The sequence below is a fragment of the Atractosteus spatula genome, chromosome 3, assembly GCF_055471065.1.
Source record: "Atractosteus spatula isolate fAtrSpa1 chromosome 3, fAtrSpa1.hap1, whole genome shotgun sequence".
In the NCBI taxonomy this organism is placed as follows: Eukaryota; Metazoa; Chordata; class Actinopteri; order Semionotiformes; family Lepisosteidae; genus Atractosteus; species Atractosteus spatula.
The window spans coordinates 68,775,675-68,803,198 of NC_142708.1; the positions used below are offsets into that span (position 1 = coordinate 68,775,675).

Sequence of the window (27,524 nt, forward strand, 5' to 3'; positions counted from 1 at the left end):
AATCAGGGCGCAGCGAGTATTTCAGGAGCTGAGCGCCGCTTGTCTGCAGTTCCTCGGCGAGTTTCACGATGGAGAAGTCAATGAGCAGAGGGAGGATGGGGTTGTACATTGTGTTGTTTTTGCTATCGTTGGATTGTTCTTTAGCTCAGGTTCAGAAGTGCCTGGTTAATGACAGTGACAAGATAGCATGTGGTGACTTGACTATCGGTAAAAGTGACTGTGAAGCTAAAAATTGCTGCTTTGATCCGTCCAGCCAAAATCGCTGTTACTATGGGAATGAAGGTGGGTTTTTGGATCTTGAGCGTCTTCTATGATGAGCTTAACGGGCTTGGTTTACCAGCTCTTGCTTTCCTCCAGTGACTGTCCAGTGCACCAGGGATGGCCAGTTTGTGGTGGTCGTGTCCAGGAATGCCACCAGCCCTCAGCTGAGCCTGGATTCAGTCAGCCTGCAGGGGGGCAGGAGTGCCCCCTGTGGCCCTGTTGGCACCACTGCTGGCTTTGCCATGTTCCAGTTCCCAGTCAGTGCCTGTGGCACCAGCATGAAGGTGAGGGGCTTGATCCTTCAGCTGAGGATGTTGTTCCTGTGGGGATTCCTGACCTTGTTCATGTGTCCTTCCTCCAGATTGAAGGTGGTGCCGTGGTGTATGAGAACATGATGTCCTCAACCTTTGCTGTGATTGGGGGACCTGCTGGCTCCATCACAAGGGACAGTTTCTACAAGTGAGTGAGCGGCTGCTGCTTCCCAGAGTGCTCTGGTCTTGCTGGATCCCATGACTGCCTGCTTCTCTCTCTCCAGGCTGTTCTTCCAGTGCAGGTATGCAGACGATGACCTTGTTCCAGTGCAGGCTGTGGTCTACACGGTCTCCCCGCCCCCTCCGGCAGTGTCTCCAGGACCTCTCCGTGTGGAGCTCAGGATTGCAAGAGGTAGCTGTCAGGCCTTGGGCTGTGTGAGCCGAGTGTGTGGGGCTCCTGCTGAACCCCGCTGCTGCTCTCGTCCTCAGGAGAGCTGTATGACTCCTACTACAGTGACCTGGACTACCCTGTGACCAAGGTGCTGCGGGATCCTGTGTATGTGGAGGTCCACATCTTGAACAGGACTGACCCCAACATTGTCCTGACCCTGGGGGACTGCTGGGCCACTTCCACTCCCAGTCCTCTCAGCCAGCCCAGCTGGAGCCTTCTGGTTGCTGGGTAACCTGACCCCTGTGGCTCCGACTGGCTTGTCTCTGTAGTGTCCCCTTGTGGAAGAGCTCACCCTCCCTGTTGCTGTCCTTGCAGGTGTCCCTACAGAGGTGACAACTACCGGACCACCTTGATCCCTGTGGGTGGCTCCTCAGGGCTGCCGTACCCAACGCACTACCAGCGCTTCATGATTCAGATGTTCACTTTTGTGGATCCTGCCTCTCAGGTGCCTCTGATGGAGAAGGTAGGGAGCAGCTTGTGGGGAAGGAGGTGGTGGCTGGTCCTGGGCTGTGCAGTGACCCTTGCTCTGCTCTCTCCAGGTGTTCATCCACTGTAGTGCAGCAGTGTGCCAGCCGACTGCTACTGAGCGCTGTGTGCCCACCTGTGGCAGGAGGAGTGAGTTCTGTCGGGACGGGGCGGTTGTGTGCCAGTCAGCTGTGTGTATCCTTTCCTGATGCTGTTGTCCTGTCCTCTTGCAGGAAGAGCTGTTGCTCGCGTGGCAGAGGACTCCTCCAGAGAAACTGTGCTGGTGTCCAGTGGGGAAGTGATCCTGGTTGGATCTGAGCTTCCAGCTCTGGATCAGCTGGATTCCCATCCTGAAGGTGAGGGAGGGGGGTGGAGGCTGAGTGTCTGATCCTGTTCCCTGTGTCTGACCCCTCACTAAAGCTCTTCTCTCCACAGCACCCCGGTTCCTGAGCTATGGGCTGCCGGTAGTAGCTGCCTCCACTGTGCTTGTGGTCTCTTCTCTGGTGTTGGTGGCTGTGTGGAGATCTAGACCTCGCATCCAGAATACCAAGCTGAATCTGGAGTATGAATAAAGGCCTTGTTCTGAACTCCCTTGTGTACTGTTTTGGATGCTTCCCTCTTCCGTCAGCATGAAGTGCTGTAGTTCAGTGTCTATGTGAAGATGTCCCTGTAAGCCTCTTCAATGGCAGTGTTTTTCCATCTTTCATAGACAAGTACTTGCACTAGTTCTTGGCCAATGCTTTTTCTTGGAGGCTGTGGTCTTAATGATATTCCTTCAACGGGCCTGGGTTCTAATTGACTGCACTTTGGAAGACCAAAGTGGGGGGGGGGCTCATCAGGGCTATAGGGCTCATAAACAATTCCTCTTTCATTCTCAGCCCCGTGCGCAAGTTGACAAACTAGCTCCCGCTCCCATTCCCTTCTGAGTGAGTTCAGCCCACGCCCTCCTGTTCTACTTCTTTAGAACAACACACCAGGACCCAGCCAGCCAAACATTTCTAGTTTGATTACAATTAGTTTTTCCTTCAGCTACCTGTCAAAGCAAAAATTAAACCATGATTTAACTTGGGGACTAGTGCTGTGCATGAACAAAATGGTTGTAACTTTCACCCACTTCTCTACAGCCTGAGTCCAATAAAAGTGGTGGAGATGAGCCAGTTCCTAGCATAACTGAACATGCAAACTCCCCCGGAATGTACACTAGTCAGGAGTCCAACCCAATAGACACTCTTCAGATCAGTCCAGCTTTCTAAATCGACTTCAAATGACAATGTGTGTGTGCTATCGTCAAGACTTAAAGTAAAGCCATTTACTCCAGTAGTCCCCACAACCAACATTTCCACTGGGACACAGCTGGGGGACAAAACACGTGTCGTCACTGCACACAGATCTGGAGAAGGAAATACTGTATCACTACGAGTTTGTCTTTTCACTAGAGCGACACATTCAATCCACGAAATATCTCATTTTCGGCAAATTCATTGAAATCATTTGTGCAAACCTTTCCTACATATCAACCGCCACAAAGGAGAAACACTTCGACGAAAATAAACGAGGAAGTAGAGTTCGCTGATTTAGAAGGTTTTAGAAATACAATTTGTAAGGAATAACAGCAGGCATATCCTAATAAGACATTTAAGTAAGAAGTCAATAATGAGATCTTATGATGTACTGTATGTAAAGTGAGACGTTTTCGGACCAGGTCTTATCTTTTCTCACTAGTTCACCTCTGATCAGATCATTCTCAACATCTGGTGGTCAGCAGGCAAAAGCTCTAACAGGAAATATTAGATGTACGTACCACAAAATACAGCCAGCGTCCTAGGGTAACTGACCGGGGTAAAGTTAGCTTGAAGTTCGAAAACGGTTTTGGCACGCCTGTATCGCTTTCACGAAACCTCCTAGGGTTACGAAAACACTTGCTTTGTGTATAAAGTACATTGTGACTGTTTTAACAGCCTTCATATTGTCGTTTTTATCACTTTTTCTGACCACGCACGAATATTCTTTTGTCCATATCTTCGCAATGGAAGCACAGAACGCCTTCAAACCAAATGCATTTTAAAGAGCACGACTTGTGGAAATTTCCACAGCCTCTACATCAAACTATCAGTGAGCTAATGATCTTTTTTGATAAAAAAGTTTTTTGAAACTGCTCAATACGGCTTCGTGCGAAAAACCCGTATATCACCATAGGAAGCAGAGCAGCGCAGTCTCCAATTACCCAGACTGTAAGCACGGGAATAAAGTTTGGTTTGATTTCTGAAACCCTTTCTTTATGTCCTGTTTTCACTCAGGTAAGGGTCAACTATATTCACAATACCGACAGCAGAAAGATTCCAATATTCTTTACTCAGCAGCTTATTAAAAACAGCTCCCATGATTTTCAAACCGATTTTTGACACAGAAGACCGACACAGCTTTGCGTTCTGACTCTCTTTTTCTCGTGCTTCTATTTAATGTGGCACTATGCACTGGGATAGGGGAGTGCTGTTCACAAGCCAATAGCTCGGTGACCTAAGAGGTGTCGTGAAAACGCTACAGGCGTGCCAAAATCGTCTTCGAACTTCAAGCTAACTTTACCCCGGTGTTTAACCGTAAGTATTCACTGTAAACAATGACCCGTCTTTTCAGGAGAAATTAGTCTCCATGATCCTCCTTCACTTGAACTATAACGGCTTTTCCACGGGGTTGATTCAATATCCTGTCCTCCTGCGTGTGAGCTGACAGAGTTCGGGTCCTCGTGAAAATCTTCACTCTGCGAACCTGAACGTCATCACGTGCGAAAGTCTCGGTGGCTTTAAAAGGAAGGAGCTCGCAAACAGCAGGTATCGTGGTTTTGCGAGGTGTTTTCATTTCGAGATGGGGTTTTCTAGTGGTCTTTCCTTTCGGCTGTTGACCTTGCTGTTCCTCGCAGTTCTGTGTGACGCTGCGCAATGGCGCGCCCGCGCTAACGTCCAATCCGGCATCAGGCGCAAGGGGGTCGCCTTTCTGGACTCGCCTCTGCTGCCGCGGCAGCAGAAGCAGCAGGTTATCCGGGCTGTGTCGGCGCAGTGCGGGGAGAGTACGATCGTGGTGCAGGTCAAGACGGACCTGTTCGGCACGGGGCAGCTGATCAACGCCTCGGATCTCAGCCTGGGAGACTGTGCGGTCACCCGGCAGGACACCGCGGCGCAGCTCCTGATCTTCGAGGCTGAGCTGCAGGCGTGTCGCAGTGTGCTGACGGTAAGTGGTTCTGCGGTTGGGCTGCTTTTGGTTCTCGGCTGTTGGGTGACTGGATCTGTGATCTGTCTAGACCGTGGATGAGCAACTGGTGTACGGCTTCTCTCTCCACTACACCCCGAAGCCGGTGGCCAACACCCCCATAGTGAGAACGAATGGCGCTGTTGTGGGTATCGAGTGTCACTACATGAGGTGAGTCCTGGAGGAGCAGCAGGGCTGACTGCCTGGAGCTTGACTCCCTGCTGACACCTGCCTCCTGTCTGCTAGGCTCTACAATGTGAGCAGCAATGCCCTGAAGCCCACCTGGGTCCCCTACACCTCCACCAAGTCTGCTGAGGATCTGCTGGACTTCTCCCTGAGCCTCATGAGTGGTAGGTCTCCCCCTGAGACGAGTCACGGTGTAGTTGGGTCAATGGGATGTGTGCTTGAGATTGGGGTTCCCTTCTCATCCAGATGACTGGAGCTCCCGGAGGTCCTCCAATGTGTTCTACCTGGGGGACGTCCTGAACATCGAAGCCTCCGTCACCCAGGCCAACCACCAACCCCTGCGGCTCTTTGTGGACAGCTGTGTGGCCACCTTGGTCCCTGACCAGACCTCCACTCCCAGCTACTCCTTCATTGCGAACTATGGGTGGGTGTGACCTCGGGTGGCTTGAGCTAGTGAACACTGCCTGCCGTCTCTCCAGTTCTACACTGCCTTCTCTCCTTTCAGGTGCCTGACTGATGCCAAATCCACAGGCTCCAGCTCGCGGTTCATGCCAAGAACCCAGGACACCAAGCTGCAGATGAAGCTGGATGCCTTCAGGTTCTATCAGGATGCCAGGAGCTCAGTGAGTACTTGATCCTGATCCCTTCTGCTTTCATGGGTTTGTGCCGGTTGTGAGAACAGCATGTCCATTACAAGCCCAAGATGGAGGCCTGGGTGTAGCTTGATCCACTCGTGCTCTTGGCAGATCTACATCACCTGCCACCTGAAGGTGACTCCTGCTTCCCAGAGTGTGGACCCCCTGAACAAGGACTGCTACACTGAGGGCAGCAGGTCAGTGAGGAGGCAGGGAGCTGCTGTGTCCAGCTGGTGCTCAGTTGAGGGAGCTGCTCTGACCCTGTGTCCCTGCTGTAGGTGGAGATCAGTGGATGGGAGTGACCAGGTCTGCAGCTGCTGTGACTCCAGCTGTGTGCCTACTGTACGATCCAGGTATTGGGGTGGCAGGAGCAGGAGGGACCTGGCTTCTACAGGGGGTAAGGCACCCTTCCTCTGCCACTCATGGGATGGATCTCCTCAGGGTAGTGGGGGTCAAGAAGTGGTCTACAGCCAGGCTTGTCCTGCTCTTGTTGCAGCTCCTGAGTGGGGAGCTGATGCCACTGTTGGTCCCGTGCTTGTGCTGCAAGAGCAGGTTGCTGAGAGGCCAGTGGAGGCAGAAGGCCAGAGCTCCCAGCTAAGAGCAGAGGAGGACAAAGCCGCAGGTACTGGCAGGAGGTGCTGTCATGTCAGCTGGCCCCTCTCTGTGGCAGTGCCCACTTGCTGAGGCTCCTCTGTGCTTTCTTTCCAGGCCTGCCTGTGGAGGCTGTGATCCTGGCTGGTGTGGTGACTGCTGTGGGGCTGGTCTGTGCTGCTCTGCTGGGGACAGTCCTGCACAGGAGGAAGCAACACAAACCCATGAACTGACTTGATGTGAATGAGGAATAAACTGGTTTGCAAAGTGTCTCTTGTACGGAGCTGCTTCTTTCCTAAGGGGAGTTTTGGGGACTGGTGAAGTTGGGTGGGAATGCAGTACTGTCTAGGATTCCTGCTTCTGCACACTGAGGGTGGTCAGCTGCTCAAGCAAGCAGTTGGGTAGAAAGTGTCAGTTCGGTATTGCTTCTCCCAGACTGTAGCATAGCAACTGAAATCACTAGTAAAAATACCCTGGGAGTGACCGAGTCCAGTGTCTGCGTTCTTCCCGGGAAAAGCAGGGCTCTCTTCAGGAAACGGGAGCAGCCTGAGCCGTGACGTATCGGATCGTACAGGTTTTAAAACGGCGCCACAGGCAGGAGTTCTTTGATGTCGGCTGCCAGAACGAGAGCCCCTCCATGCCTTTAAGGCAATGGATGAATTTATCAACTCTCGCATCTCCGAAGGTCCCCTATTCCGCGAAGAGGAGAAACGGGCACCGCCAATACTTCGTTGGGAAAGCAGTATGTGAACTCAACGTAAAAGGCTTCAGCATATGTACCCAGCATCCTAAATCAAGCGTGTTGTACTTGCGCTGTACGTTAGTTGGACATAAATCCTATTTTAAAGATGAACAGGTTTATAGGCTTTTAAAACGGCCAAGGAAAAGATTACAGGATCTAAACACGTGCATTATTAGTCCACCACACCATGGCCTTTTCCCTATTGCCGTAATTAACGGTGCCCTTTAATGAAGTTTGGTCTTTTCCTCGACGTGTTTGTTTAAAGCGCAAAATGTCTGGGTTTTTCTTGCTCAACATAACGGTCCAAAAGGGGCCGTATCGCCGGCTTAACGGCAAAGGCCAATTTCCAGTGGCCGATGAGCAATACTGTGTTTAAAACAATCTGAAAGTACCGCTATTCTAAAGCGCCTCATAAAAGTGAATACAGACATTAATCGCGAACTAGACATGTGATGCTCCATGTGGACGGAATCGCTAAAACGATAAAGCCCTTTACATCCCTAAAACCAAAATGTGCTCCGTTCATTTGAAATTGATCATTTGAAGCTGCTGTCCACCACAGTAGTTTTTGAGTAGAACATTCGTTTATATTTTTGTTAGCTAAAATATTGTAATTGATCAAACGTGAACGCTAACGTAGTGTATTAACAGCACATATTTGTAAGCTAGACTTCTGCTCTTTCAGGGGGAAATTGCAAAACTTCGCTGGTTTCAGTGTTTAGGGAAAAACTGTAGAATACGAATGACACAAGGCAGAAAAACTCAACTGTACCGAACAGCTCGTCTGTCTCGGTCACAATCTCCGTAACTCACTAATTTGAACGTGCCAGCAAAACGTCTTTGGAGTGTAATGCTTCTGCCTCTGCGTGCTTGTTTTTCCAAGACAATGCAAGAGACTCCTCGTTTGGATGACTGTAAGAGCAGCTGTATGCCCCTTTTATTATTTACATCTGTACATGAATATCACTGCCAACGATGAAGCTAGTGTGCATTGGTATTTCTATCAGTTAAAAACTGAAAACCGGATTTTTTTTGGCATATAACCAGAAAGTGAACCAACCGAAAATATCCCAAACTGCACATCTCTGTTTATACCGCTCCTCTGTACCGTCAGTTCTTCTCTGAATCGGCTGATGGCACAGAGCGCTTAGAGACGGATGCAGCTCTTTACTCGATAAGAGGTCAAACACATCGTGTTGAGATATTAGTCTAAGCCTCGCGATAGCTCGTTCCAGTCGAACAGGACGCTCCGTGATGAATCAGCTGACTCGGGTGTCGCTCTGAGTGTCCGAAGTCCTCGTGCGCGCGCTACAGCCCTCCAATCGCCGCCCTCAGCCAATCAGGGCGCAGCGAGTATTTCAGGAGCTGAGCGCCGCTTGTCTGCAGTTCCTCGGCGAGTTTCACGATGGAGAAGTCAATGAGCAGAGGGAGGATGGGGTTGTACATTGTGTTGTTTTTGCTATCGTTGGATTGTTCTTTAGCTCAGGTTCAGAAGTGCCTGGTTAATGACAGTGACAAGATAGCATGTGGTGACTTGACTATCGGTAAAAGTGACTGTGAAGCTAAAAATTGCTGCTTTGATCCGTCCAGCCAAAATCGCTGTTACTATGGGAATGAAGGTGGGTTTTTGGATCTTGAGCGTCTTCTATGATGAGCTTAACGGGCTTGGTTTACCAGCTCTTGCTTTCCTCCAGTGACTGTCCAGTGCACCAGGGATGGCCAGTTTGTGGTGGTCGTGTCCAGGAATGCCACCAGCCCTCAGCTGAGCCTGGATTCAGTCAGCCTGCAGGGGGGCAGGAGTGCCCCCTGTGGCCCTGTTGGCACCACTGCTGGCTTTGCCATGTTCCAGTTCCCAGTCAGTGCCTGTGGCACCAGCATGAAGGTGAGGGGCTTGATCCTTCAGCTGAGGATGTTGTTCCTGTGGGGATTCCTGACCTTGTTCATGTGTCCTTCCTCCAGATTGAAGGTGGTGCCGTGGTGTATGAGAACATGATGTCCTCAACCTTTGCTGTGATTGGGGGACCTGCTGGCTCCATCACAAGGGACAGTTTCTACAAGTGAGTGAGCGGCTGCTGCTTCCCAGAGTGCTCTGGTCTTGCTGGATCCCATGACTGCCTGCTTCTCTCTCTCCAGGCTGTTCTTCCAGTGCAGGTATGCAGACGATGACCTTGTTCCAGTGCAGGCTGTGGTCTACACGGTCTCCCCGCCCCCTCCGGCAGTGTCTCCAGGACCTCTCCGTGTGGAGCTCAGGATTGCAAGAGGTAGCTGTCAGGCCTTGGGCTGTGTGAGCCGAGTGTGTGGGGCTCCTGCTGAACCCCGCTGCTGCTCTCGTCCTCAGGAGAGCTGTATGACTCCTACTACAGTGACCTGGACTACCCTGTGACCAAGGTGCTGCGGGATCCTGTGTATGTGGAGGTCCACATCTTGAACAGGACTGACCCCAACATTGTCCTGACCCTGGGGGACTGCTGGGCCACTTCCACTCCCAGTCCTCTCAGCCAGCCCAGCTGGAGCCTTCTGGTTGCTGGGTAACCTGACCCCTGTGGCTCCGACTGGCTTGTCTCTGTAGTGTCCCCTTGTGGAAGAGCTCACCCTCCCTGTTGCTGTCCTTGCAGGTGTCCCTACAGAGGTGACAACTACCGGACCACCTTGATCCCTGTGGGTGGCTCCTCAGGGCTGCCGTACCCAACGCACTACCAGCGCTTCATGATTCAGATGTTCACTTTTGTGGATCCTGCCTCTCAGGTGCCTCTGATGGAGAAGGTAGGGAGCAGCTTGTGGGGAAGGAGGTGGTGGCTGGTCCTGGGCTGTGCAGTGACCCTTGCTCTGCTCTCTCCAGGTGTTCATCCACTGTAGTGCAGCAGTGTGCCAGCCGACTGCTACTGAGCGCTGTGTGCCCACCTGTGGCAGGAGGAGTGAGTTCTGTCGGGACGGGGCGGTTGTGTGCCAGTCAGCTGTGTGTATCCTTTCCTGATGCTGTTGTCCTGTCCTCTTGCAGGAAGAGCTGTTGCTCGCGTGGCAGAGGACTCCTCCAGAGAAACTGTGCTGGTGTCCAGTGGGGAAGTGATCCTGGTTGGATCTGAGCTTCCAGCTCTGGATCAGCTGGATTCCCATCCTGAAGGTGAGGGAGGGGGGTGGAGGCTGAGTGTCTGATCCTGTTCCCTGTGTCTGACCCCTTACTAAAGCTCTTCTCTCCACAGCACCCCGGTTCCTGAGCTATGGGCTGCCGGTAGTAGCTGCCTCCACTGTGCTTGTGGTCTCTGTTCTGGTGCTGATGGCTGTGTGGAGATCTAGACCTCGGTTACAGATGGTCAAACTGTGATCTCGTGTAATAAAGAGGTTTTGTATGCAACTCCAGTCCCTGCTGTCTGTTAAGACTAACTTTCTTTTCCTAGTATCTAAAACCTAAAGCAGAGCTAGCAATTGTCTAAATGTAAAACCTAGTTATATGGAGGGGGTGGGATGCCTTTCTCCTGCTCCAGTTGCATGTGGCTCACGGGTGGACCTGGTACAAGTAATCTGGGTTTCCCCTAATGCTTTGTGTGAAGCTTGATCAGTTCAAACTGTTGCATCCTGTTTTCCTTGTAGGGTGATGTTCTGAGTGAGGTCTTTTAAGTCAAGTTCCTGTTTGTCATTACACTCATACAGGTATATGGTATTATCAAATGCTATTTAGCTATCTCTCGGACGATAAGTAGTACAAAGAAAAACAACACTACAATTGTATAACAAAAAGACGGAGACAACAGGCAGTGTGCAAAACAACAAAAAGGTAATAGATAATTTGCATCAACAGAATGAAATTATAGGGAGTGAGCTTTTTGACATGTAAGGCAGAGGTAGATTTCAATGTGTGTTTGAGTCTTTGGTAAGAAAGAAGGCACTGTGAGGTTCAGATCATAGGTGAGAGAGGCTGGGAGTTTGATAGTTCGGGGGTAAAAACTGTCTCTGAGGTTGGTAGTCTGGGACCGAATGCTGCGGTACCGTTTTCCAGATGGTAGAGGGTCATACAGTCTGTAGCTGGGGTGTGTGGGGTCTTTGATGCTAAGAGCTTTCCTCAAGCATTGTCCGTTATAAATGTCCTGTATAGATGGGAGGGCAACCCCAGTGATGGAATGTTTTCACCACCCGCTGTAGGGCTTTGCGGTCAGCAGTACTGCAGTTGCCATACCACACTGTGATGCAGCCTGTCGGTGTGCTTTCTGTACTGCATCTGTAAATGTTAGTGAGGATCTGGGGACATATCTTAGCCTTCTTCCTCCATCTTAGGAGGTACAGGTGCCGTTGTGCTTTCTTGATCAGACAGGTGGTGTTGAGAGACCATGTGAGGTCCTCGGTGATATGGACGACAAGGAATTGAAAGTTACTGACCCTTTCCACTATAGTCCCGTTGCTGTGGATAGGGGCATGTCCGTTTTGCAGTTTCCTGAAAGCAATGATCGGCTCCTCGGATTTGCTGACATTGAGGGTGAGGTTGTTGTCCTCACACCACGTTGTAAGGAGATTGACCTTGTTGTAATGGAAAGAATAAGGTTCTGGATCCCGAGATGGAGTCAAACGGATGACTTTATTGCATGCAAGGAACAATAAAGCTGAAATCTTGTTTCCCGCAAGAAATGACAAAACGGAAGTGTTGTTCAAAGTGCCGGTACAAACTTTAGGCTTATATAGTCCTTCCTTGCTTCTCTGATTCGTCATTCGTTATTATGGTAAAGGGGGGAGGTCACGTGTTTGACCAGTTTACAGCTTTTTGGCCAAATGGTCAGGGATTAGTCTCCAGGGGTTCCCTAGCTCGCATCTGGAATCCTTATCAGTTAACCCCCTTCCTGCCATAAACTCCAGCCTTAGAAGTCTAATCTTCATGCAGAAAGGACTTAAAATTAACCCCATCTTCACATCTTACTTTAACCTCCTCTCTGTAGGCCCTCTCATCATTGTCATCAGACCTACAACTGTGGTGTCATCGGCAAACTTGATGATGGGGTTGGTGTTATGTTTGGCCTTACAGTCGTGGGTGTAGAGGGAGTAGAGTAATGGACTAAGCACACACCCCTGGGGGCCCCCAGTGTTCAGGGTTAGTGTGCCGGAGGTGTGGTTTCCAAGCCTGACAGCCTGAGGTCTGCCTGTCAGAAAGTCCCAAATCCAGTTGCAGAGGGTGGTGTTGAGACCCAGTGCACTGAGTTTCTTGACTAGCTTCTCTGGAATGATAGTGTTAAAAGCTGAGCTGAAGTCGATGAATAGTCTTGCGTATGTGTTCTTTTTGTCCAGATGGGATAGGGCAGTGTGTATGGCAGTGAAGATTGCGTCATCTGTGGATCTTTTGAGCTGGTAGGCAAACGGGTACGGGTCCAGTGTGTTTGGAATGGTGTCCTTAATGTGCTTCATGACCAGCCTCTCAAAGCACTTCATGATGACAGATGTTAGTGCCACTGGTCGGTAGTCATTAAGACAAGTCACTGTGGTTTTCTTTGGTATTGGGATGATGGTGGTTGTCTTGAAGCAGGTGGGGACTATGGCTTGGGCCAGAGACATGTTGAAAATGTCTGTGAATACACCCGCCAGTTGATTGGTGCAGGCTCTGAGGATGCGACTGGGTCCTTTTTAGCAGAGATCTCCTCACCTCATCTGCAGATAGTGAGAGCAGCTGGTCAGCTGCGGAGGGTGCAGCTCTGTTGACTGGTTCTGTGTTGGCTTCAAACCGAGCATAGAAGGTGTTGAGCTCGTTAGGCAGGGAGGCATCATGGGGAGGTGCACAGATGTTCTTCCTCTTGTAGTCTGTGAGGGCCTGTATACCTTGCCACATGCGCCTTGGGCCATTAGTGGTGAAGTGTTTCTCTAATTCCTGTTTGAGCGTGTTTTTTGCATGTTTAATACCATTGTTTAGATTGATCCTGGCTGCCTTAGTTCTGATTTATTGCTCGATTAAGCTTCATTTCTCATCCAATATCTGAAAGACAACCTGTGTGTAAGCCCAAGGTTAATTCTGTGCATTTCACACTTGGATACAACTGCCTTCCCTTCATAGGATCTTCCTGGGCTCTATGCGGACTCCAATTTCAGGGGCAGTGGGACAGTAACCATTCTAACACCTAGGTAGATAATTCAATGTTTACTTGCACACTCCTCTGTTTAACCATTTTGTAATCAAAATGCCTGTATTTCCTTGCTACTGAAATGTATCAACATTGACAGGTGCATACATAGGAGTATCTGGTTCTTGTCAAACTGTAGCTTGCTGGGGTGTGCTTGGGCTCTCTTCTCGAGTTCCATCTGGACTACACCCCTGCTCCCAGCTGTATTGTTTTGCCTGTCTGGTATTACTGGTTGTCCAATAGACAACAGGTTTATCAATTTGTAACGAGTTGTCTGTTTAGTGCCTGCTCACAAATTGAGTCACAAGTGTGGCAGTCTTGTAGTGAATTACTACTGGCAGTAGTGATAGCCAGAAGTGGGCTGCTGTCTAATTAACCGGTTGGCTTTTCATACTGAGAAAGTGGACCTAGATTAATGCCACCTGCTACAACAATTCAGGACTCAGATTAGTTCCCTCACTCCATCACCTTAAACCAGTGGTTCTCAAAGTTCTTTGACCAAGTACCACCCCTCATCAAACCAAAGCATCCAGCTACCCCCCATGAGTCATTTCCTCATAGGAACCACAAATCTCAAAGACCAACATGAGCGCGTGTGCACATGCGTGTATAATATAAACAGCACTGGGCACTTACCGTTTCAGTGAGAGGGGTGAGCCTTGATACAATTCACAACAGTCGAACAGATCTTAAATCCTCAGGCAGTTTGACTGCCAAGGCCTCGTGGTAAATGCTGCAGTGCGTCCACTTCATATCTGGAGCAATGTCTCTAATTCGTGCAACTCCACCGCTGTGTCTGCCTGTTATCGCTCTAGCGCCGTCTGTGCAAACTCTGATGCATTTGTTCCAGTCGATGCCATTCTCTTTGATAAATTCATTCAGAACTGAAATATTTACTCTCCTATAGTTCTTGTTGGTAGTAGCTTATAGAACAGAAAGTGCTCATGGGCTGTGCCCTCAAACTCATGCCTATCATGAACTAGCAAATTGGCCAAACCAACGACATCTACAGAGTCCTCTAATTGCGGTGAAAAGCATCTGCTCCTTTTGACGTGCTCCATCAGCGTACTTTTGACATCCGCCATATCAAGAATTCTACGAGTGACTGTGTCATTTGAAAGAGGCAGCTTTTTCTCCACATGTAATACGTGTCCGCTCCTTTGCCAACGATAAACAAAGGTTCTTCACAAATAATGTGGGGCTTACCTGCCTGAGCACTCCGCAAGCTTGCGTTTTCCCCGTTTCCATTTCAGAACTTAAAAGAAGTTATGTATTTTTCTCAAATAAACCTAGAAGTGTCCTTAAGTATTTTTCTGCTGCCTATCACGCTTTCCTGTGCTCACAAGCCTGGCAGTGTTCCAAAATCACGCACATTCTCCTCTCTCCCTGTTTGCTGGTCATATAATTTTTAAATACAATTGCCTGAAATTCAGACCAGCCCCCCTATTTAATGTTTTACCACAAGGGCAAAGTTTAAGGCTGTCAGCGCATCGTGTCTCATCTCATTTTGTAAAAACAAAATGCCTGTGCTGAACGCTGGGGGCACGAATTTCTGTGCATCACTTCCAACAATGATCATTGTTGGTGGTATCGGAAATTCATTGTTTCATCGGACTATTTACAAAAAACAAGCACTTCCTTCCAATATTTACTACAATAGACTGGTGTCCCATCCTGGGTGTACCCCACTCTGGGCCTCGATGGATTATCTATGGATGGATTAGACAATTCCTATTACACTACAGATGTAGCTTTTGTGTGTAAAATACAGGTTTAAGCAAGTAAAGTTGGAGATTCACAGATCAGTTTGACAAGAAAAGCTGCGTTTACCCAGCTGTCCAAACACAGAGCCCAACAGAGAGTGGAGACCAGCCGGTTCCTAACCCAACACACAATGGACCATCAGATGTGGGGGGGGGGAGTAGCTAGTTCGGCTGGTTCACCGTGACAGCACGTACAGTATTTGGATGGTGGGGTGAAAATGGAGAGCTTGCAAACTCCCCCAGAAGAAAGCCCACCACGAATCGAACCCAGGACCCCAGAGCTGCAACAAAGCCATGCTAACAGAGAAGCATGCGTGCAGCCCGTTTTTAATCCGTTGCAAACGATCAAGCGCGGCTGCTAATGGAAAGAGCAGCAACGCCAGGCGCCTGTTTCGCTCCTGGATCGGAAGGTGTGAGAACAGTTGTCTGCGCTCCGCGCGCGTCCGACATTTTCGCTGGGACAAAGCGTGTCTGCACTGCACGCAGATCCGGAGAAGGAAATATCACGTCGAGTTTCTCCCTTTTCACCCCGGGGACATAGTTAAAACACGAAAGATGTCGTTTTAGGCTTTTAATTCTTGAAATCGTTCACCCAGCGCTTTTCCTCCAAATTGACCGGCGAAGCAGAAGAACATTCGAACGAAAACAAAGAAGGAGTTTTATCATTTACAAGACTGTAACTATACAATGGTCATTTTGGCAGAAGGAGACATTCACAGTTTTAATTCAATAATAATCTTATAGTCGATGTGAATTCAGACGTGTCGGGACTAGCGCTTATCTTATTCATTTTTTACATCTTGCCAGTAGCAACAGCTGTAACAGGAAATTTTAGATACCGTGACCGCAAAATATAGCGAAGATCCTAGTTTCTAATATTCATTGTAAACAATCAGCAGTCTACTCAGGAGAAATTAGTCTTCACTATTGGCAATAGACACTCTTCAGATCAGTCCACCTCTCTAAATCGACTTCAAATGACAATGTGTGTGTGCTATCGTCAAGACTTAAAGTAAAGCCATTCGTGTTTTCAACTGTAGAAGACTGACTCCAGCAGTCCCCACAACCAACATTTCCACTGGGACACAGCTGGGGGACAAAACACGTGTCGTCACTGCACACAGATCTGGAGAAGGAAATACTGTATCACTACGAGTTTGTCTTTTCACTAGAGGGACACATTCAATCCACGAAATATCTCATTTTCGGCAAATTCATTGAAATCATTTGTGCAAACCTTTCCTACATATCAACCGCCACAAAGGAGAAACACTCCGACGAAAATAAACGAGGAAGTGGAGTTCGCTGATTTAGAAGGTTTTAGAAATACAATTTGTAAGGAATAATAGCAGGCATATCCTAATAAGACATTTAAGTAAGAAGTCAATAATGAGATCTTATGATGTACTGTATGTAAAGTGAGACGTTTTCGGACCAGGTCTTATCTTTTCTCACTAGTTCACCTCTGATCAGATCATTCTCAACATCTGGTGGTCAGCAGGCAAAAGCTCTAACAGGAAATATTAGATGTACGTACCACAAAATACAGCCAGCGTCCTAGGGTAACTGACCGGGGTAAAGTTAGCTTGAAGTTCGAAAACGGTTTTGGCACGCCTGTATCGCTTTCACGAAACCTCCTAGGGTTACGAAAACACTTGCTTTGTGTATAAAGTACATTGTGACTGTTTTAACAGCCTTCATATTGTCGTTTTTATCACTTTTTCTGACCACGCACGAATATTCTTTTGTCCATATCTTCGCAATGGAAGCACAGAACGCCTTCAAACCAAATGCATTTTAAAGAGCACGACTTGTGGAAATTTCCACAGCCTCTACATCAAACTATCAGTGAGCTAATGATCTTTTTTGATAAAAAAGTTTTTTGAAACTGCTCAATAAGGCTTCGTGCGAAAAACCCGTATATCACCATAGGAAGCAGAGCAGCGCAGTCTCCAATTACCCAGACTGTAAGCACGGGAATAAAGTTTGGTTTGATTTCTGAAACCCTTTCTTTATGTCCTGTTTTCACTCAGGTAAGGGTCAACTATATTCACAATACCGACAGCAGAAAGATTCCAATATTCTTTACTCAGCAGCTTATTAAAAACAGCTCCCATGATTTTCAAACCGATTTTTGACACAGAAGACCGACACAGCTTTGCGTTCTGACTCTCTTTTTCTCGTGCTTCTATTTAATGTGGCACTATGCACTGGGATAGGGGAGTGCTGTTCACAAGCCAATAGCTCGGTGACCTAAGAGGTGTCGTGAAAACGCTACAGGCGTGCCAAAATCGTCTTCTAACTTCAAGCTAACTTTACCCCGGTGTTTAACCGTAAGTATTCACTGTAAACAATGACCCGTCTTTTCAGGAGAAATTAGTCTCCATGATCCTCCTTCACTTGAACTATAACGGCTTTTCCACGGGGTTGATTCAATATCCTGTCCTCCTGCGTGTGAGCTGACAGAGTTCGGGTCCTCGTGAAAATCTTCACTCTGCGAACCTGAACGTCATCACGTGCGAAAGTCTCGGTGGCTTTAAAAGGAAGGAGCTCGCAAACAGCAGGTATCGTGGTTTTGCGAGGTGTTTTCATTTCGAGATGGGGTTTTCTAGTGGTCTTTCCTTTCGGCTGTTGACCTTGCTGTTCCTCGCAGTTCTGTGTGACGCTGCGCAATGGCGCGCCCGCGCTAACGTCCAATCCGGCATCAGGCGCAAGGGGGTCGCCTTTCTGGACTCGCCTCTGCTGCCGCGGCAGCAGAAGCAGCAGGTTATCCGGGCTGTGTCGGCGCAGTGCGGGGAGAGTACGATCGTGGTGCAGGTCAAGACGGACCTGTTCGGCACGGGGCAGCTGATCAACGCCTCGGATCTCAGCCTGGGAGACTGTGCGGTCACCCGGCAGGACACCGCGGCGCAGCTCCTGATCTTCGAGGCTGAGCTGCAGGCGTGTCGCAGTGTGCTGACGGTAAGTGGTTCTGCGGTTGGGCTGCTTTTGGTTCTCGGCTGTTGGGTGACTGGATCTGTGATCTGTCTAGACCGTGGATGAGCAACTGGTGTACGGCTTCTCTCTCCACTACACCCCGAAGCCGGTGGCCAACACCCCCATAGTGAGAACGAATGGCGCTGTTGTGGGTATCGAGTGTCACTACATGAGGTGAGTCCTGGAGGAGCAGCAGGGCTGACTGCCTGGAGCTTGACTCCCTGCTGACACCTGCCTCCTGTCTGCTAGGCTCTACAATGTGAGCAGCAATGCCCTGAAGCCCACCTGGGTCCCCTACACCTCCACCAAGTCTGCTGAGGATCTGCTGGACTTCTCCCTGAGCCTCATGAGTGGTAGGTCTCCCCCTGAGACGAGTCACGGTGTAGTTGGGTCAATGGGATGTGTGCTTGAGATTGGGGTTCCCTTCTCATCCAGATGACTGGAGCTCCCGGAGGTCCTCCAATGTGTTCTACCTGGGGGACGTCCTGAACATCGAAGCCTCCGTCACCCAGGCCAACCACCAACCCCTGCGGCTCTTTGTGGACAGCTGTGTGGCCACCTTGGTCCCTGACCAGACCTCCACTCCCAGCTACTCCTTCATTGCGAACTATGGGTGGGTGTGACCTCGGGTGGCTTGAGCTAGTGAACACTGCCTGCCGTCTCTCCAGTTCTACACTGCCTTCTCTCCTTTCAGGTGCCTGACTGATGCCAAATCCACAGGCTCCAGCTCGCGGTTCATGCCAAGAACCCAGGACACCAAGCTGCAGATGAAGCTGGATGCCTTCAGGTTCTATCAGGATGCCAGGAGCTCAGTGAGTACTTGATCCTGATCCCTTCTGCTTTCATGGGTTTGTGCCGGTTGTGAGAACAGCATGTCCATTACAAGCCCAAGATGGAGGCCTGGGTGTAGCTTGATCCACTCGTGCTCTTGGCAGATCTACATCACCTGCCACCTGAAGGTGACTCCTGCTTCCCAGAGTGTGGACCCCCTGAACAAGGACTGCTACACTGAGGGCAGCAGGTCAGTGAGGAGGCAGGGAGCTGCTGTGTCCAGCTGGTGCTCAGTTGAGGGAGCTGCTCTGACCCTGTGTCCCTGCTGTAGGTGGAGATCAGTGGATGGGAGTGACCAGGTCTGCAGCTGCTGTGACTCCAGCTGTGTGCCTACTGTACGATCCAGGTATTGGGGTGGCAGGAGCAGGAGGGACCTGGCTTCTACAGGGGGTAAGGCACCCTTCCTCTGCCACTCATGGCATGGATCTCCTCAGGGTAGTGGGGGTCAAGAAGTGGTCTACAGCCAGGCTTGTCCTGCTCTTGTTGCAGCTCCTGAGTGGGGAGCTGATGCCACTGTTGGTCCCGTGCTTGTGCTGCAAGAGCAGGTTGCTGAGAGGCCAGTGGAGGCAGAAGGCCAGAGCTCCCAGCTAAGAGCAGAGGAGGACAAAGCCGCAGGTACTGGCAGGAGGTGCTGTCATGTCAGCTGGCCCCTCTCTGTGGCAGTGCCCACTTGCTGAGGCTCCTCTGTGCTTTCTTTCCAGGCCTGCCTGTGGAGGCTGTGATCCTGGCTGGTGTGGTGACTGCTGTGGGGCTGGTCTGTGCTGCTCTGCTGGGGACAGTCCTGCACAGGAGGAAGCAACACAAACCCATGAACTGACTTGATGTGAATGAGGAATAAACTGGTTTGCAAAGTGTCTCTTGTACGGAGCTGCTTCTTTCCTAAGGGGAGTTTTGGGGACTGGTGAAGTTGGGTGGGAATGCAGTACTGTCTAGGATTCCTGCTTCTGCACACTGAGGGTGGTCAGCTGCTCAAGCAAGCAGTTGGGTAGAAAGTGTCAGTTCGGTATTGCTTCTCCCAGACTGTAGCATAGCAACTGAAATCACTAGTAAAAATACCCTGGGAGTGACCGAGTCCAGTGTCTGCGTTCTTCCCGGGAAAAGCAGGGCTCTCTTCAGGAAACGGGAGCAGCCTGAGCCGTGACGTATCGGATCGTACAGGTTTTAAAACGGCGCCACAGGCAGGAGTTCTTTGATGTCGGCTGCCAGAACGAGAGCCCCTCCATGCCTTTAAGGCAATGGATGAATTTATCAACTCTCGCATCTCCGAAGGTCCCCTATTCCGCGAAGAGGAGAAACGGGCACCGCCAATACTTCGTTGGGAAAGCAGTATGTGAACTCGACGTAAAAGGCTTCAGCATATGTACCCAGCATCCTAAATCAAGCGTGTTGTACTTGCGCTGTACGTTAGTTGGACATAAATCCTATTTTAAAGATGAACAGGTTTATAGGCTTTTAAAACGGCCAAGGAAAAGATTACAGGATCTAAACACGTGCATTATTAGTCCACCACACCATGGCCTTTTCCCTATTGCCGTAATTAACGGTGCCCTTTAATGAAGTTTGGTCTTTTCCTCGACGTGTTTGTTTAAAGCGCAAAATGTCTGGGTTTTTCTTGCTCAACATAACGGTCCAAAAGGGGCCGTATCGCCGGCTTAACGGCAAAGGCCAATTTCCAGTGGCCGATGAGCAATACTGTGTTTAAAACAATCTGAAAGTACCGCTATTCTAAAGCGCCTCATAAAAGTGAATACAGACATTAATCGCGAACTAGACATGTGATGCTCCATGTGGACGGAATCGCTAAAACGATAAAGCCCTTTACATCCCTAAAACCAAAATGTGCTCCGTTCATTTGAAATTGATCATTTGAAGCTGCTGTCCACCACAGTAGTTTTTGAGTAGAACATTCGTTTATATTTTTGTTAGCTAAAATATTGTAATTGATCAAACGTGAACGCTAACGTAGTGTATTAACAGCACATATTTGTAAGCTAGACTTCTGCTCTTTCAGGGGGAAATTGCAAAACTTCGCTGGTTTCAGTGTTTAGGGAAAAACTGTAGAATACGAATGACACAAGGCAGAAAAACTCAACTGTACCGAACAGCTCGTCTGTCTCGGTCACAATCTCCGTAACTCACTAATTTGAACGTGCCAGCAAAACGTCTTTGGAGTGTAATGCTTCTGCCTCTGCGTGCTTGTTTTTCCAAGACAATGCAAGAGACTCCTCGTTTGGATGACTGTAAGAGCAGCTGTATGCCCCTTTTATTATTTACATCTGTACATGAATATCACTGCCAACGATGAAGCTAGTGTGCATTGGTATTTCTATCAGTTAAAAACTGAAAACCGGATTTTTTTTGGCATATAACCAGAAAGTGAACCAACCGAAAATATCCCAAACTGCACATCTCTGTTTATACCGCTCCTCTGTACCGTCAGTTCTTCTCTGAATCGGCTGATGGCACAGAGCGCTTAGAGACGGATGCAGCTCTTTACTCGATAAGAGGTCAAACACATCGTGTTGAGATATTAGTCTAACCCGCATGAGAGCTCGTTCCAGTCGAACAGGACGCTCCGTGATGAATCAGCTGACTCGGGTGTCGCTCTGAGTGTCCGAAGTCCTCGTGCGCGCGCTACAGCCCTCCAATCGCCGCCCTCAGCCAATCAGGGCGCAGCGAGTATTTCAGGAGCTGAGCGCCGCTTGTCTGCAGTTCCTCGGCGAGTTTCACGATGGAGAAGTCAATGAGCAGAGGGAGGATGGGGTTGTACATTGTGTTGTTTTTGCTATCGTTGGATTGTTCTTTAGCTCAGGTTCAGAAGTGCCTGGTTAATGACAGTGACAAGATAGCATGTGGTGACTTGACTATCGGTAAAAGTGACTGTGAAGCTAAAAATTGCTGCTTTGATCCGTCCAGCCAAAATCGCTGTTACTATGGGAATGAAGGTGGGTTTTTGGATCTTGAGCGTCTTCTATGATGAGCTTAACGGGCTTGGTTTACCAGCTCTTGCTTTCCTCCAGTGACTGTCCAGTGCACCAGGGATGGCCAGTTTGTGGTGGTCGTGTCCAGGAATGCCACCAGCCCTCAGCTGAGCCTGGATTCAGTCAGCCTGCAGGGGGGCAGGAGTGCCCCCTGTGGCCCTGTTGGCACCACTGCTGGCTTTGCCATGTTCCAGTTCCCAGTCAGTGCCTGTGGCACCAGCATGAAGGTGAGGGGCTTGATCCTTCAGCTGAGGATGTTGTTCCTGTGGGGATTCCTGACCTTGTTCATGTGTCCTTCCTCCAGATTGAAGGTGGTGCCGTGGTGTATGAGAACATGATGTCCTCAACCTTTGCTGTGATTGGGGGACCTGCTGGCTCCATCACAAGGGACAGTTTCTACAAGTGAGTGAGCGGCTGCTGCTTCCCAGAGTGCTCTGGTCTTGCTGGATCCCATGACTGCCTGCTTCTCTCTCTCCAGGCTGTTCTTCCAGTGCAGGTATGCAGACGATGACCTTGTTCCAGTGCAGGCTGTGGTCTACACGGTCTCCCCGCCCCCTCCGGCAGTGTCTCCAGGACCTCTCCGTGTGGAGCTCAGGATTGCAAGAGGTAGCTGTCAGGCCTTGGGCTGTGTGAGCCGAGTGTGTGGGGCTCCTGCTGAACCCCGCTGCTGCTCTCGTCCTCAGGAGAGCTGTATGACTCCTACTACAGTGACCTGGACTACCCTGTGACCAAGGTGCTGCGGGATCCTGTGTATGTGGAGGTCCACATCTTGAACAGGACTGACCCCAACATTGTCCTGACCCTGGGGGACTGCTGGGCCACTTCCACTCCCAGTCCTCTCAGCCAGCCCAGCTGGAGCCTTCTGGTTGCTGGGTAACCTGACCCCTGTGGCTCCGACTGGCTTGTCTCTGTAGTGTCCCCTTGTGGAAGAGCTCACCCTCCCTGTTGCTGTCCTTGCAGGTGTCCCTACAGAGGTGACAACTACCGGACCACCTTGATCCCTGTGGGTGGCTCCTCAGGGCTGCCGTACCCAACGCACTACCAGCGCTTCATGATTCAGATGTTCACTTTTGTGGATCCTGCCTCTCAGGTGCCTCTGATGGAGAAGGTAGGGAGCAGCTTGTGGGGAAGGAGGTGGTGGCTGGTCCTGGGCTGTGCAGTGACCCTTGCTCTGCTCTCTCCAGGTGTTCATCCACTGTAGTGCAGCAGTGTGCCAGCCGACTGCTACTGAGCGCTGTGTGCCCACCTGTGGCAGGAGGAGTGAGTTCTGTCGGGACGGGGCGGTTGTGTGCCAGTCAGCTGTGTGTATCCTTTCCTGATGCTGTTGTCCTGTCCTCTTGCAGGAAGAGCTGTTGCTCGCGTGGCAGAGGACTCCTCCAGAGAAACTGTGCTGGTGTCCAGTGGGGAAGTGATCCTGGTTGGATCTGAGCTTCCAGCTCTGGATCAGCTGGATTCCCATCCTGAAGGTGAGGGAGGGGGATGGAGGCTGAGTGTCTGATCCTGTTCCCTGTGTCTGACCCCTCACTAAAGCTCTTCTCTCCACAGCACCCCGGTTCCTGAGCTATGGGCTGCCGGTAGTAGCTGCCTCCACTGTGCTTGTGGTCTCTTCTCTGGTGTTGGTGGCTGTGTGGAGATCTAGACCTCGCATCCAGAATACCAAGCTGAATCTGGAGTATGAATAAAGGCCTTGTTCTGAACTCCCTTGTGTACTGTTTTGGATGCTTCCCTCTTCCGTCAGCATGAAGTGCTGTAGTTCAGTGTCTATGTGAAGATGTCCCTGTAAGCCTCTTCAATGGCAGTGTTTTTCCATCTTTCATAGACAAGTACTTGCACTAGTTCTTGGCCAATGCTTTTTCTTGGAGGCTGTGGTCTTAATGATATTCCTTCAACGGGCCTGGGTTCTAATTGACTGCACTTTGGAAGACCAAAGTGGGGGGGGGGCTCATCAGGGCTATAGGGCTCATAAACAATTCCTCTTTCATTCTCAGCCCCGTGCGCAAGTTGACAAACTAGCTCCCGCTCCCATTCCCTTCTGAGTGAGTTCAGCCCACGCCCTCCTGTTCTACTTCTTTAGAACAACACACCAGGACCCAGCCAGCCAAACATTTCTAGTTTGATTACAATTAGTTTTTCCTTCAGCTACCTGTCAAAGCAAAAATTAAACCATGATTTAACTTGGGGACTAGTGCTGTGCATGAACAAAATGGTTGTAACTTTCACCCACTTCTCTACAGCCTGAGTCCAATAAAAGTGGTGGAGATGAGCCAGTTCCTAGCATAACTGAACATGCAAACTCCCCCGGAATGTACACTAGTCAGGAGTCCAACCCAATAGACACTCTTCAGATCAGTCCAGCTCTCTAAATCGACTTCAAATGACAATGTGTGTGTGCTATCGTCAAGACTTAAAGTAAAGCCATTTACTCCAGTAGTCCCCACAACCAACATTTCCACTGGGACACAGCTGGGGGACAAAACACGTGTCGTCACTGCACACAGATCTGGAGAAGGAAATACTGTATCACTACGAGTTTGTCTTTTCACTAGAGCGACACATTCAATCCACGAAATATCTCATTTTCGGCAAATTCATTGAAATCATTTGTGCAAACCTTTCCTACATATCAACCGCCACAAAGGAGAAACACTTCGACGAAAATAAACGAGGAAGTAGAGTTCGCTGATTTAGAAGGTTTTAGAAATACAATTTGTAAGGAATAACAGCAGGCATATCCTAATAAGACATTTAAGTAAGAAGTCAATAATGAGATCTTATGATGTACTGTATGTAAAGTGAGACGTTTTCGGACCAGGTCTTATCTTTTCTCACTAGTTCACCTCTGATCAGATCATTCTCAACATCTGGTGGTCAGCAGGCAAAAGCTCTAACAGGAAATATTAGATGTACGTACCACAAAATACAGCCAGCGTCCTAGGGTAACTGACCGGGGTAAAGTTAGCTTGAAGTTCGAAAACGGTTTTGGCACGCCTGTATCGCTTTCACGAAACCTCCTAGGGTTACGAAAACACTTGCTTTGTGTATAAAGTACATTGTGACTGTTTTAACAGCCTTCATATTGTCGTTTTTATCACTTTTTCTGACCACGCACGAATATTCTTTTGTCCATATCTTCGCAATGGAAGCACAGAACGCCTTCAAACCAAATGCATTTTAAAGAGCACGACTTGTGGAAATTTCCACAGCCTCTACATCAAACTATCAGTGAGCTAATGATCTTTTTTGATAAAAAAGTTTTTTGAAACTGCTCAATACGGCTTCGTGCGAAAAACCCGTATATCACCATAGGAAGCAGAGCAGCGCAGTCTCCAATTACCCAGACTGTAAGCACGGGAATAAAGTTTGGTTTGATTTCTGAAACCCTTTCTTTATGTCCTGTTTTCACTCAGGTAAGGGTCAACTATATTCACAATACCGACAGCAGAAAGATTCCAATATTCTTTACTCAGCAGCTTATTAAAAACAGCTCCCATGATTTTCAAACCGATTTTTGACACAGAAGACCGACACAGCTTTGCGTTCTGACTCTCTTTTTCTCGTGCTTCTATTTAATGTGGCACTATGCACTGGGATAGGGGAGTGCTGTTCACAAGCCAATAGCTCGGTGACCTAAGAGGTGTCGTGAAAACGCTACAGGCGTGCCAAAATCGTCTTCGAACTTCAAGCTAACTTTACCCCGGTGTTTAACCGTAAGTATTCACTGTAAACAATGACCCGTCTTTTCAGGAGAAATTAGTCTCCATGATCCTCCTTCACTTGAACTATAACGGCTTTTCCACGGGGTTGATTCAATATCCTGTCCTCCTGCGTGTGAGCGGACAGAGTTCGGGTCCTCGTGAAAATCTTCACTCTGCGAACCTGAACGTCATCACGTGCGAAAGTCTCGGTGGCTTTAAAAGGAAGGAGCTCGCAAACAGCAGGTATCGTGGTTTTGCGAGGTGTTTTCATTTCGAGATGGGGTTTTCTAGTGGTCTTTCCTTTCGGCTGTTGACCTTGCTGTTCCTCGCAGTTCTGTGTGACGCTGCGCAATGGCGCGCCCGCGCTAACGTCCAATCCGGCATCAGGCGCAAGGGGGTCGCCTTTCTGGACTCGCCTCTGCTGCCGCGGCAGCAGAAGCAGCAGGTTATCCGGGCTGTGTCGGCGCAGTGCGGGGAGAGTACGATCGTGGTGCAGGTCAAGACGGACCTGTTCGGCACGGGGCAGCTGATCAACGCCTCGGATCTCAGCCTGGGAGACTGTGCGGTCACCCGGCAGGACACCGCGGCGCAGCTCCTGATCTTCGAGGCTGAGCTGCAGGCGTGTCGCAGTGTGCTGACGGTAAGTGGTTCTGCGGTTGGGCTGCTTTTGGTTCTCGGCTGTTGGGTGACTGGATCTGTGATCTGTCTAGACCGTGGATGAGCAACTGGTGTACGGCTTCTCTCTCCACTACACCCCGAAGCCAGTGGCCAACACCCCCATAGTGAGAACGAATGGCGCTGTTGTGGGTATCGAGTGTCACTACATGAGGTGAGTCCTGGAGGAGCAGCAGGGCTGACTGCCTGGAGCTTGACTCCCTGCTGACACCTGCCTCCTGTCTGCTAGGCTCTACAATGTGAGCAGCAATGCCCTGAAGCCCACCTGGGTCCCCTACACCTCCACCAAGTCTGCTGAGGATCTGCTGGACTTCTCCCTGAGCCTCATGAGTGGTAGGTCTCCCCCTGAGACGAGTCACGGTGTAGTTGGGTCAATGGGATGTGTGCTTGAGATTGGGGTTCCCTTCTCATCCAGATGACTGGAGCTCCCGGAGGTCCTCCAATGTGTTCTACCTGGGGGACGTCCTGAACATCGAAGCCTCCGTCACCCAGGCCAACCACCAACCCCTGCGGCTCTTTGTGGACAGCTGTGTGGCCACCTTGGTCCCTGACCAGACCTCCACTCCCAGCTACTCCTTCATTGCGAACTATGGGTGGGTGTGACCTCGGGTGGCTTGAGCTAGTGAACACTGCCTGCCGTCTCTCCAGTTCTACACTGCCTTCTCTCCTTTCAGGTGCCTGACTGATGCCAAATCCACAGGCTCCAGCTCGCGGTTCATGCCAAGAACCCAGGACACCAAGCTGCAGATGAAGCTGGATGCCTTCAGGTTCTATCAGGATGCCAGGAGCTCAGTGAGTACTTGATCCTGATCCCTTCTGCTTTCATGGGTTTGTGCCGGTTGTGAGAACAGCATGTCCATTACAAGCCCAAGATGGAGGCCTGGGTGTAGCTTGATCCACTCGTGCTCTTGGCAGATCTACATCACCTGCCACCTGAAGGTGACTCCTGCTTCCCAGAGTGTGGACCCCCTGAACAAGGACTGCTACACTGAGGGCAGCAGGTCAGTGAGGAGGCAGGGAGCTGCTGTGTCCAGCTGGTGCTCAGTTGAGGGAGCTGCTCTGACCCTGTGTCCCTGCTGTAGGTGGAGATCAGTGGATGGGAGTGACCAGGTCTGCAGCTGCTGTGACTCCAGCTGTGTGCCTACTGTACGATCCAGGTATTGGGGTGGCAGGAGCAGGAGGGACCTGGCTTCTACAGGGGGTAAGGCACCCTTCCTCTGCCACTCATGGCATGGATCTCCTCAGGGTAGTGGGGGTCAAGAAGTGGTCTACAGCCAGGCTTGTCCTGCTCTTGTTGCAGCTCCTGAGTGGGGAGCTGATGCCACTGTTGGTCCCGTGCTTGTGCTGCAAGAGCAGGTTGCTGAGAGGCCAGTGGAGGCAGAAGGCCAGAGCTCCCAGCTAAGAGCAGAGGAGGACAAAGCCGCAGGTACTGGCAGGAGGTGCTGTCATGTCAGCTGGCCCCTCTCTGTGGCAGTGCCCACTTGCTGAGGCTCCTCTGTGCTTTCTTTCCAGGCCTGCCTGTGGAGGCTGTGATCCTGGCTGGTGTGGTGACTGCTGTGGGGCTGGTCTGTGCTGCTCTGCTGGGGACAGTCCTGCACAGGAGGAAGCAACACAAACCCATGAACTGACTTGATGTGAATGAGGAATAAACTGGTTTGCAAAGTGTCTCTTGTACGGAGCTGCTTC

The 27,524-nt window shown here is 50.0% G+C and overlaps 6 protein-coding genes across 8 annotated transcripts; all 6 read left to right on the top strand.

The window, feature by feature from the left end:
- The first annotated feature begins 68 nt into the window (after window positions 1–68).
- On the top strand, window positions 69–2,000 carry LOC148838432 (zona pellucida sperm-binding protein 4-like). Of its 2 annotated transcripts, none has more exons than XM_088911271.1 (9): window positions 69–282; window positions 358–545; window positions 623–720; window positions 797–924; window positions 1,002–1,191; window positions 1,279–1,426; window positions 1,503–1,578; window positions 1,662–1,784; window positions 1,849–2,000. In XM_088911271.1, the coding sequence occupies exons 1-9, from the start codon at window positions 69–71 to the stop codon at window positions 1,998–2,000; spliced, it is 1,317 nt and encodes a 438-aa protein (XP_088767397.1). The 2 variants fall into 2 exon arrangements, with proteins under 2 accessions (XP_088767397.1, XP_088767398.1); XM_088911272.1 differs by having other exon boundaries at window positions 1,864–2,000.
- A 2,290-nt stretch (window positions 2,001–4,290) lies between these two features.
- On the top strand, window positions 4,291–6,316 carry LOC148838433 (zona pellucida sperm-binding protein 3-like). Its single transcript, XM_088911579.1, has 9 exons — window positions 4,291–4,653; window positions 4,724–4,842; window positions 4,918–5,021; window positions 5,104–5,281; window positions 5,363–5,480; window positions 5,604–5,689; window positions 5,771–5,889; window positions 5,989–6,114; window positions 6,201–6,316. Exons 1-9 carry the CDS (start codon window positions 4,291–4,293, stop codon window positions 6,314–6,316), a joined length of 1,329 nt encoding a protein of 442 aa, XP_088767705.1.
- A 1,914-nt stretch (window positions 6,317–8,230) lies between these two features.
- LOC148838434 (zona pellucida sperm-binding protein 4-like) lies at window positions 8,231–10,147 on the top strand. The gene is made up of 9 exons (XM_088911177.1): window positions 8,231–8,444; window positions 8,520–8,707; window positions 8,785–8,882; window positions 8,959–9,086; window positions 9,164–9,353; window positions 9,441–9,588; window positions 9,665–9,740; window positions 9,824–9,946; window positions 10,026–10,147. The coding sequence occupies exons 1-9, from the start codon at window positions 8,231–8,233 to the stop codon at window positions 10,145–10,147; spliced, it is 1,287 nt and encodes a 428-aa protein (XP_088767303.1).
- A 7,131-nt stretch (window positions 10,148–17,278) lies between these two features.
- On the top strand, window positions 17,279–19,304 carry LOC148838435 (zona pellucida sperm-binding protein 3-like). Its single transcript, XM_088911619.1, has 9 exons — window positions 17,279–17,641; window positions 17,712–17,830; window positions 17,906–18,009; window positions 18,092–18,269; window positions 18,351–18,468; window positions 18,592–18,677; window positions 18,759–18,877; window positions 18,977–19,102; window positions 19,189–19,304. Exons 1-9 carry the CDS (start codon window positions 17,279–17,281, stop codon window positions 19,302–19,304), a joined length of 1,329 nt encoding a protein of 442 aa, XP_088767745.1.
- Window positions 19,305–21,218: 1,914 nt separating this feature from the next.
- Window positions 21,219–23,150, top strand: LOC148838436 (zona pellucida sperm-binding protein 4-like). Of its 2 annotated transcripts, none has more exons than XM_088911283.1 (9): window positions 21,219–21,432; window positions 21,508–21,695; window positions 21,773–21,870; window positions 21,947–22,074; window positions 22,152–22,341; window positions 22,429–22,576; window positions 22,653–22,728; window positions 22,812–22,934; window positions 22,999–23,150. In XM_088911283.1, the coding sequence occupies exons 1-9, from the start codon at window positions 21,219–21,221 to the stop codon at window positions 23,148–23,150; spliced, it is 1,317 nt and encodes a 438-aa protein (XP_088767409.1). The 2 variants fall into 2 exon arrangements, with proteins under 2 accessions (XP_088767409.1, XP_088767410.1); XM_088911284.1 differs by having other exon boundaries at window positions 23,014–23,150.
- Window positions 23,151–25,440: 2,290 nt separating this feature from the next.
- On the top strand, window positions 25,441–27,466 carry LOC148838437 (zona pellucida sperm-binding protein 3-like). The gene is made up of 9 exons (XM_088911618.1): window positions 25,441–25,803; window positions 25,874–25,992; window positions 26,068–26,171; window positions 26,254–26,431; window positions 26,513–26,630; window positions 26,754–26,839; window positions 26,921–27,039; window positions 27,139–27,264; window positions 27,351–27,466. The coding sequence occupies exons 1-9, from the start codon at window positions 25,441–25,443 to the stop codon at window positions 27,464–27,466; spliced, it is 1,329 nt and encodes a 442-aa protein (XP_088767744.1).
- The last annotated feature ends 58 nt before the right edge of the window (window positions 27,467–27,524 follow it).